At 46.2% G+C, this 9,612-nt stretch overlaps 1 protein-coding gene across 6 annotated transcripts in view; it reads left to right on the top strand.

Annotated features, from left to right (window-relative positions):
* ANKRD6 (ankyrin repeat domain 6) overlaps nt 1–9,612 on the top strand; it is a 140,516-nt gene that overhangs the window by 91,669 nt on the left and 39,235 nt on the right. For all 6 annotated transcript variants that reach the window (XM_045294427.1, XM_045294428.1, XM_004696242.2 and 3 more), the window contains exon 3: nt 7,942–8,040. In XM_045294427.1, the coding sequence (XP_045150362.1) occupies nt 7,942–8,040 (99 nt within the window). The remainder of the gene's footprint in view (nt 1–7,941; nt 8,041–9,612) is intronic.

Raw genomic sequence — 9,612 nt, 5'->3', positions numbered from 1 at the left:
TGGTTATCCATCCCCCAGGGAGGAGGTTATATGTAGATCCCTGTAATTGGTTCCCCCTTTCCACCCCACCCTCCCTCCACTCCGTCCTTACTTCTAAGAAGAATTCTGGCTGTACTTCTTGTAAGACAGGTTTGTTTGGGGTTTGGGGGGGCAGTCCATAGTACTTTCCATATTCTTCACCAACATCCTAATTCAAATATATTCATTCTTCCGTATTCATTGTCCAGCTTTAAAGTGCACGTGAGGTGATTGAAAATGCCAGGGCTTCATTTGGGCCCACCTGAGACTTGAAATGCCATCCTTGCTCTTCCCAATGCAGTGCATCATTGGATCTCTTGACCGCTGCTCTTTTATGACCGTTGATTGTGGCCACCCGTGAAATGCACCAGTATGTTCTCTTACCATGACGCTGTTTGCTATTCTGGTTGTGGGAATGTTTGTTTTCTCCACACTGAAGTGTAATCCAGACAAAAGCTGGAGTTCTTGATCTTCAGCAGTAAGTGCTTCAAGCCCTCTTTGCCTCCAGTAAGCAAAGCTGCATCATCTGCATATTGAAAGTGGTTAATGAGCCTTTGTCCAATCCTTATAAAATCCAGGTTCACGGATTATTTGTGCAGCATACAGATTGAACAAGTATGGTAAAAGGATACAACCCCGATGCACACTTCTCCTGAGTATAAGTCATCATTCCTTTGTTCTGCCTGAATGACTGTCTCTTGATCTATGTACAGGTTTTGCATGAACACAGTGAAGTGTTCTGGAATTCCTATTCTTCTCAAAAAGACAATTGTCGTGTCTTTTTTAAAAATTGATCTGCACAGTTGAACGCCCTGGTGTAGTCAGTGAAAGATAAGTAACATCTTTCTGGTATCTCTGCTTTCAGAATAGACATATGAATACCTGTACTCTTGGACTTGAGACATCCTCAGGAGAGCCCCGGTAGTGGTGTTGATTACACATTGGGCTACTAACTACAATACTACCAGTTCAAACCCACCAGTTGATCTTTGGGAGAAATGTGGGGTCTAGCCCGGAGGTAAAATGGGGTCCTATTGAGGAGACGATGGTGCAATTATAGAAAAAAAAAAAGAGAAAATTGGGGCACAGGCTACCAATCTCCAATCTCGGGAAAAGAGTCTCGAGTTTATTCAACAATGGAGCTTATAGTAACTGCAAGCCTCCTGCTAGCACATCCACAGTAGGCTGGGCAGTGTGTTAATCCTGGATATCCTGAGCCCTTTACAACACTTCATGACCAGCACCGGGCGTTGACAAGACGAACGGAGCAGAGTGAGAGGTGCCCTGCAACTGGGTGCTGAGGAGCCTGGGGCATGGAGGAGCAGCTTTGAGTTAGCCTTTCATTGGAGGGTACTTTGTGGAGAAAGCTTTCTACCTGGGGAGTGTCTATTTTCGGAGCTATCACTTGTCTCAGGGACCGGGAGCTTTTCCTGGAAACGCTCGTGCTGGTTTTCCAGACCCTGTGTTCCTGAGTGTAGCGAGCAGGCCACTGACACTTTCTTCCAGGCCCTCTGTTCCCCACCGAGAAAGTTGGGTATGTCTGCCCCTGTGAGTGTGGACGGTCTTAGAGACCCACAGAGGCAGTTCTGTCCGGTGGGGGTTGGCATCAACCCACTGGCAGTGCGTGTTTGAAGACATTCTAAGACTCTTGGAAGGACCAGTTTTCATTTGTTCCCTCACGCTGTCATGTGTCTGTGGCCAAGGGGCTCCAGCCTGCTCTCTACAGCAAACCAGTTGCTAGGTGCCATCGAGTCAGTCCCCACCCACAGCGATGGACGCACGCTGCCCACTGTGCAGGATGAAGCGCCGCCTGGGCTGCGCCCTCCTCACAGCACGCTGATGCTGGTCTCATTGGCAGTTTGGGGGGATTTTACTACTTTTTGTGCTCTACTCCTTCCGGGTATGTATATGTGTCTCTGTTGGGGTGGGGAGGGTGTGCTGGTAAAGGGTTAGTCTTCTGCTAGGAAAGCCCAGAGGGCGGGCGTAGATAGACATCTGAGTTCCCGTGAGAATCTTCCTTACAGATTATTGCCTTTGCAACTACGTACAAGGTGCCAGAAAAGGATCCAAACAGAATGAGGGGGGCACGTAAGATCCTTCTCAGAGAAGCTCTCGTGTCACTGTTGTTGTGTAACAGCCCCTGAGGCCGCATGATGGTCACACCTCACCCCAAGGCTCTCCATTTCCTTGAGGTCAAGTCTGGGGCTGTGCGGTGGGCTCCTGTCTGCTGCAGCCTCAGTCTGCTCCGTGCAGGAGCAGCACCACTGGCCCGTCACCTTGGAGTCAGCCTGCTTCAGTGTCCTGAAGGCAGAATCTCGCCCTCACGGACTTCTGTGTGACACTCACAGTCGAAGGTGGCAGTGCCCTAAATGGTGCTGACAAACGATGCTAGTACAGAAGACAAGGCTGGAAGGAACACACCTGCAGCCCTTGGAGAATCAGAGTAGGTCTCACGTGGAGAAGGATGCTCCAGGTGGGGAAGACCTTTCTAGCATTGACCCTGGGACCCCTGGCTCTGGGACTACATTGTACAACATGGAAGTGGATGAGTGGCTCTGGGCTAGCCAGGTGGGACCTGACCATCTGCTCTCCATGCTCCAACTCGCCACCGTATCTGTTAGTCGGCGAAAATCTTCTGCTGGCCTTTGTGAGGGCAAAGGTGTGGGGGCTCAAAGAGGAGAGAGAGCGTGGGAGGAGCCCCTGGTGGGGTTGGGGACAGCTGAAGGGACAGGGAACTCAGGTAGTAAATGCTACTTAATCTCTTAGAACAAGCCTGTGGGAGGGCGGCAGAGGGGATGCTCATTTTGGAGATGAGCAATTGTCTAGGCCAGGGCTTGGCTAACTCGAGACAGAGTGCCAGTCGTGTCCCTCACAACAATTTAAAAATGATTGGAGAGCCATAAAGATATCTTTTTACAAATAAATGAAATCACTGTTATCTGAATAATATCCTTTAATGTTCGTATAAGTGAAACTATAATAGTATTATTTTCACTTTCAGTTTGACCTGAGTTATGTGTACGTACCAAGTACAGCTGGAGAGCCGCAGTTTGCCGACCCCTGTGCTAGGTGATCAAGTGACAGGAGGAAATCACATAGGTGTTCATTGGAGCTGGGATTTGAAACAGGCCTGTCAGACAGTTTCCCTTCTGTGCAGTGGAGATTTTCTGCTGCTCTGGTTAGGAATTTGAAACCAGCAGCCGCTCCATGGAGAAAGAAGGGTCTTCCACTGCCATAAAGATTTACAATCCCGCAAACTCCCGGGACAGTGCGGCCACTGTGCTACAGGGTGGCTGTGAGTCAGCATTGCCTGCATGGCGCTCCCATGGCTTTGGGGTTTGGAGCGTGCCTTCCCCAGCAGCCCTGGTATTGGAATGGGGGTTATGTGTTGGGCTGCTAAGGACAAGAGGAGTAGTCCGAAACCCCCAGTCACTCCAAGGCTTTCTATTCCTGTCAGGAGAATACCCCCAGGGGCAGCTCTACCCTGCCCTATAGGGTGGCTGTGAGTCAGCATTGCCTCAATGGCCGTGAGAAGGTGCCCTCCCAGTGAGGCCTGGTTGGAGCCACTGCATGTTCCGCCCCTGCTTCTGATGATTCATGTTCCCTTGGACAACCCCGTTAGCGTCCTGAGGCCTCAGCGTCCCCACCAGTAACATCTGGTTGCTGATGAGAGTGCTTCTTGGGGTCTCCTGTGACTGGACCCGTTGGGACTCCTTGGCCCATGGGCTCTTTGCCAGCCTCTCTCTGGGCAACTCCTTCCCATCACTGTCTGTGGGATCAGGTGGTCTGCAAGCATCCAGTCTCGTCTCCTGAAAATGTGATGAACGGTCCCGTGCTTGAGATCGCATTCCAAGACTTGGTGGTTGTTTCCTGTTAGAAGTCAAAGTGTGAGGCACTGGTTGGTGACAGTACTTATTGATGACAGGCGGAGCCTGCCATTTTGCGCCATCCGTTCAGCTGTGGAAGGAGCCCTGGTGGCGCAGTGGTTAAGTGCTCAGGCGCTAACTGCTAAACCCTCCAGTCACCCACAGAATAAAGGGTGACAGCCAGCTTCCATAGAGATGACAGCCAGGGAAACCAGGCTTTGAACCCGTTCATTCTGTTTAAACTCCTGGCTGAGCATTTGTCTTCCCCCCCTCGATAGACTGGATCATGAAGCTACATGCTAACAAGATCGCCAGCGATTCTTAATAGCTCTCCAGGTAATTCTTTTGTGTCCTTAGGGATCATGTTAACACGTAGATTCTGATTTAGTATGTCTGGGGTGGGAAGGGAATTCTCAGCAGGGGAGAAAGCCAGGAGGAAGCAGTTAGAAGCTCTGCTTAGAAGGCAGCTCTGTGGGGTAGTTGACTGTCCTGTAGGGGTGCTACGAGTCAAAGTCTCCTCAATGGCGTGGGGTGTGGTTTGGTCAGCTACGGAAGGTTCACGTCAATAGGAATGTGTGCTCTGTGGGAATCCAACAAAGGGATTTATTGAGAGTCCACATTAGTTCAAACCAGGGACATGTCTCATCTCAACGTAACATAACATGCTCCAAACGGTGGGGTAACAGAGGCATAGTGACGAGGGAAAATCAAGGACTACAGGTACAGTGTTCTGGTTGGAAGATGCAAGAGCCAGGAAGCCAGAGGTGGGAGACTCCCTCGCAGCAGGTTAGAAACGTGAACGTGGTCTGTTTGTCGTGGTCAGTTGGGGAGAGGTTTGCAGAGTGATCCTCGGAAACACTGCATGAGGACTTCCGAGGGGCTTTCTGATAAAGATGTAGCTCAGAGCATTCTTTCTCTATCTTTCGTTGAACCACAATGTTAAACTATGTTGTATACTATGTTAAACTAGGTGTCCTTTGTTATATACTTCAGTCTGCCTAAGGATTTGACAATGGCAGGAGAAATCCTGGGTTACGTACTTAAGTCTGTCTAAGGGTAAAAAAGCAAAAGCTAAGATGGAATTGGGGCTCAAGACTGGCTGATACTCTGTTACAAGTACAGCGCCTCTCGTTTGGAATTCACACGCATCCCTTTTGAAGAGATTTAAAGGTTAAATAATGCCATGCAGCCAGCAAAGGAAGGTCACTCTTTTTATCCTGTCTCAGGTGGCGCCTTTTTTATGAAGGCTTTTTATAGCCTTCTTCCTTGGGAATAATTTTTTCTTAATTAAGGATTCTAATTTTAACATGAGCTCTGACCTCGTTCTCATTTCCAGAACCATTCTTTTGCTTTGATTGGATTTCATGGTTAAAAATGAAGATCGTTTGTTGTCTGTTATTTTTGTTTCCCTCCACAGAGAAGTTACTGTGGCAAACAGATCCTTATTAAGGTCAAGGGTTTTATCGTGCGTGCTACAGTTGTCAGTAAGGGTCATTGGGGTGTCTTGTTGAGATGCTACGGGGGACTTTAGATTCTTATTTGGGGCTGGGGCGAGGTATCTCACTATGATGAGGCTGTGGTTCGATGTTGTTCGAAGAAGGCGGTGTGGAAATAAGTCTGTGAAATTTGAGGCAGGAAGCAAAGAGAACAAGAAGTGCCCTGGAGAAGCTGGAGTTAGACAGTCAGCTCTCTGATAGGAGCTGCGTTACATGACAGAGTGTCCCTGCTCCTGGCTGTGTCTCCCTCAGGGCAATGACCTTCCTCGTTAGGAGCCTGCATGCTAAGGACAATTGAGGGGAGAGCTTTCTCTGTGACCCAACAATGGGTCTAAGGAATATACATGGGTGCACAAGGCAACTTGCACACAAATGTGCTCTACAAACCACTGCAGACAGCCTGGTGCCCATCAGTAGGGGAATGCACGAAATAACTAGGAATAAATGAACTGGAACTACATGTGACAAACTAAACCCCACACTGCAATGTTGGGCAAAATGATTGCAGAAGGGCATGTACAATTTAGGACCGTTTGTAACTCTTTGCCATCGAGCCTTTTCTGACTCCAACCAACCCCTGTAGAGTAAGGTGACCAGACGTCCCGCTTTTGGCGGGACAGTCCCGATTTTTAACAATTTTTCCTGTGTCCCACGGCGTTTTAAAAAAGTCCCGATTTTTTGAAAGAATGCACAACAAGCTAGGGTATACGGTTTTCGGCTGCCATGTGGCTATTTCGCCAGGATGAGTTTTATCAATGGTGTCCCACTTTACCAATGTTAAAATCTTGTCACCTTACTATAGAGGGTTGTGGAGGCTGTAAATCATTACGGGTGCAGACATCCTGAGCATTTTCCCTCAGAGCCCCTGGTGGGTTTGAACCACCGATTACTAGCCCAATATTTAACTCAGTGCCACGAGGGCTCCTTGGTACCACTCATAGAGGGTTTGAAATAAGCAAAACAACACTTACATATTGCGTGTGCTTACAAACCTATAGTAAAACACTAATGAAATGCAAAGGAATGATGAATTCCAATTTCAGAACAGTGGGATATCCAGGGTTGGAGTAGAAATGAGATTTAGGAGGAGTTAAAGGGAACTTCAGTGTTTTCTCTAATGTTTTCCTAAAATGGCTTTAAGCTGTGTACATTTAAAAACATTCGTTATGTTTTTTAATGGAGCGGAGCAAATGAGCTAACCCATGCTTGGCAGTTCACGTTCACTCTGGAACAGAGGCTCCTTGGGAGCAAGAGCTGGCAATCTACTTCAGAAGAATCAGCCGCTGGCAGCACGATGGAGCCCAGTTCCGCTCTGACACACACGGGTTGCCCTGAGTTGGAATCAAGTGGTATATCTTGAATGCCTGTGGAACGTCAAGATTTTACAGTGTGTTCTTCAAAAGAGGGTGTGTTTGGCCAACATTTTTACAGAAACAACTAGCTGGATTTTCTGGGGCTGATTGCCTTATTGTTTCCTGTTCCCCCATCCCTTAAGAGAAGACATGAAACCTCACATTACAGCTCTCATAAAGTTGGATGAGTGGAGATTAGAAATGACGGCCTAAAAGAAGTTTTTACATTTTGAGCATATTTTGTACATCGATTATGCATTAATAACTGGAGTTAAATAAAAATAAATAACTGGAGTTAACCGAGACAAACTTGAATTTCGGATAAAAAGATAAGAGTCTTCTGCCAAAGGGTGATGAAGAACTCAGGTGCTGGGTATCAGAAAAAACTGGCAGCTGGAGTCTTAAAGGCTTGTGTTAAAAGAAGCAGCCATCTAAGGGAGGGGTCAGCTAAGTCCACATGGAAAACGCCTGTATGATCTAAGCATTGTAAATAAAATCTAAAACTAGAGGAGGGAACTGTATTAGACCTGACATTCTGAGCATCCAGCTTACAGAAAACTATGGATGACAATGAAAGCCCCAAATCCATTTCCAGGGTCCCCAAGCGGACTAAGCCTCTGGAGAATCTCTGGCCATTAACCAGGGATATGAATAGCCTTGCTGTCAGACAGAGAGCATTGGAAAGTGATTAATGCAGACAACGTTAGGGTAACATTTAACACCTTATCATTTATTTTCCCTTTTGACTCATTTTTTGAACTCATTTTAAACTTCTAGTCTTTAATATTTTATGCTTATTTTTAAATTAATTTTTCTGTTTTCTACTGTTACTGTTATGGGGTTGGAGTGTATGTTTTATTTTGTATGAAATCCAGGATAGGTAAATCTTTAGGGATTTACCTATCTGGATTAGGGTTATGTCAGGGGAGATTCAGGGGAACTAGGAAGCTAGTGATAATGAAGGAAGTGTTCTAAAATTGATTATGGTGATAATTGTTTAACTCTTTTTATTATGTTTTTTAAAATATGTTTCAACCATTGGATTACATGGTATGTGAATTATATGTCAATAAAACTGTTAAAAATTTCTTTTAAATCTTCTGCCGCAGTAAGGAAAGGAAGAGGAAATTTCCCTCAAAGGGACCATGGAAATATCGCTTTTGTCCCCCTCAGGGGAGTGGATTAATGGTATTTCTTTTGCGTTGACAGCATGGCCGGACCCCCCTGCATCTTGCTGCCAATAAGGGCCATCTCTCTGTGGTCCAGATCTTGCTGAAGGCTGGCTGTGACCTCGATGTCCAGGATGACGTGAGTAGAAGCCATCCTTCTCTCAGGGTGGGTTGGCAGAGTGTAACCAGTTAACAGATGAGAAGGTGGTCGATCCTTTCCTACCACTTTTCACCTCCATCTTGGTCACCGATTGTTGGAAGAACTTCAGTCTGAGATCCTTGCTCCGGGAGTAAGTTCGAATTTGGTTCCCATGGGGTGGTTTTGGCATAACTCATTCTTTACCTATTATAGTTCAAGTACAAATCCCTGATGGGCATTTTTTCCTGTGTCCAGGACCAATAAATGGTAACACACACACACACACACACACACACACACACTGAATGAGTATAATCAGGACTTTCTGGAAATGCGTGTCATTGACCAAGCTTACTACTGAAAAAGAGGTGGAGCTGAAACCTTATATTTATCCCTTTTCTCATCTTGGTTCTGTAAATCAGTGGACAGTTAGTTGAGAATCAGTTATCCCGATCAACTCAGGAAAATAAAAGTTCATGGGATCTAAGAAAAGGAAGGCCCATGTTGAGAGTTCCCTCTAGTGGACCCTCCAGTTCGTGCTGGGTGATACTTGGGTGCCAACTCAAGTTGGTCTCTGAGTCTCTGACTTCTCTGAAATCAAGTATTCATTCCTTAGTCAATCCTCACCACCTGGGGTGCTGTCATGGAGTATCTTTGGGGTGGTGTCATGTCGCACCCTATTTGGTGGAAGATGGGTTCTCAAGAAGGGGTTGTAGAAAGGAACAGGTAAATTGTCCATTAGACCTCTGAGCATATTTTCAGAAACTGTCCCAACTCTTAATGTGTGTAGTAAGATTGTGATAAATAAGAACACAATAATATCTTGGAAAATTCACTCTCTTCACAGGTTTACTTATTATAACCTGTGGTTATAGCATGTTATTCAAATTTCAGACCCTCAAATGTGCTAAGTGGTAGGTTACCAGAGTGTTTCCAGCTTTTCTTGGGTTTCTGTATAATGTTCTAAAACTTGATAAATATACTCACAAGTGACAAGGACAGCATTTTCCAAGAAACAACAGAGTGTGTCATTGCTTTAAGCATGGGTTGGTGTCTTTCATAAATCCCCAATTATTTCTGGAAGCCATTGACTCATCAAAAATGTTCTCAAAATGCTGACTTAGCAGTAAGCTGTGGATTTGTACCGTGGCTCACAGTCCCCTCTGTGCTAGCCATCCTAGCACTCTTGATTGTATGATATCATAGATGACAGGAGAGGGACAGCGTTCTGGCCACAGAAAAGGTGGGCATTGAGTTGCAGTTGCAAACATGCTCAGCTGCATCTTGTCTTCTCTTTGAATAATTAAAGCTCTTGCTTGCCTTGGTGGCAAGGCTACCATGCCAGGCATGCTGACCCCATCCCAACCCAGTGCCACCACTGCCTCAGGTTGTTAGCCCCAAGTAGCATTATGTTCTCATCTAATATGCTAGAACTTCTGCTTCTTGTATCAGGCAAGGTGGGAAGTAAGATAGGCAGGGGTTCTGATATGATTGCTATCTTAAGGCTCTCTGGAGAAACAATGCTATACAAATATATGAAGAGAACACGCTTCATGTGTGTTATGTAAAGAT

The sequence above is a fragment of the Echinops telfairi genome, unplaced genomic scaffold (assembly GCF_000313985.2).
Source record: "Echinops telfairi isolate 266 unplaced genomic scaffold, ASM31398v2 ScPeMD7_3533;HRSCAF=4204_0, whole genome shotgun sequence".
Classification (NCBI taxonomy): domain Eukaryota; kingdom Metazoa; phylum Chordata; class Mammalia; order Afrosoricida; family Tenrecidae; genus Echinops; species Echinops telfairi.
The sequence above is the reverse complement of the archived record's forward strand: the minus strand, read 5'-3'. Positions and strand labels throughout refer to the sequence as shown.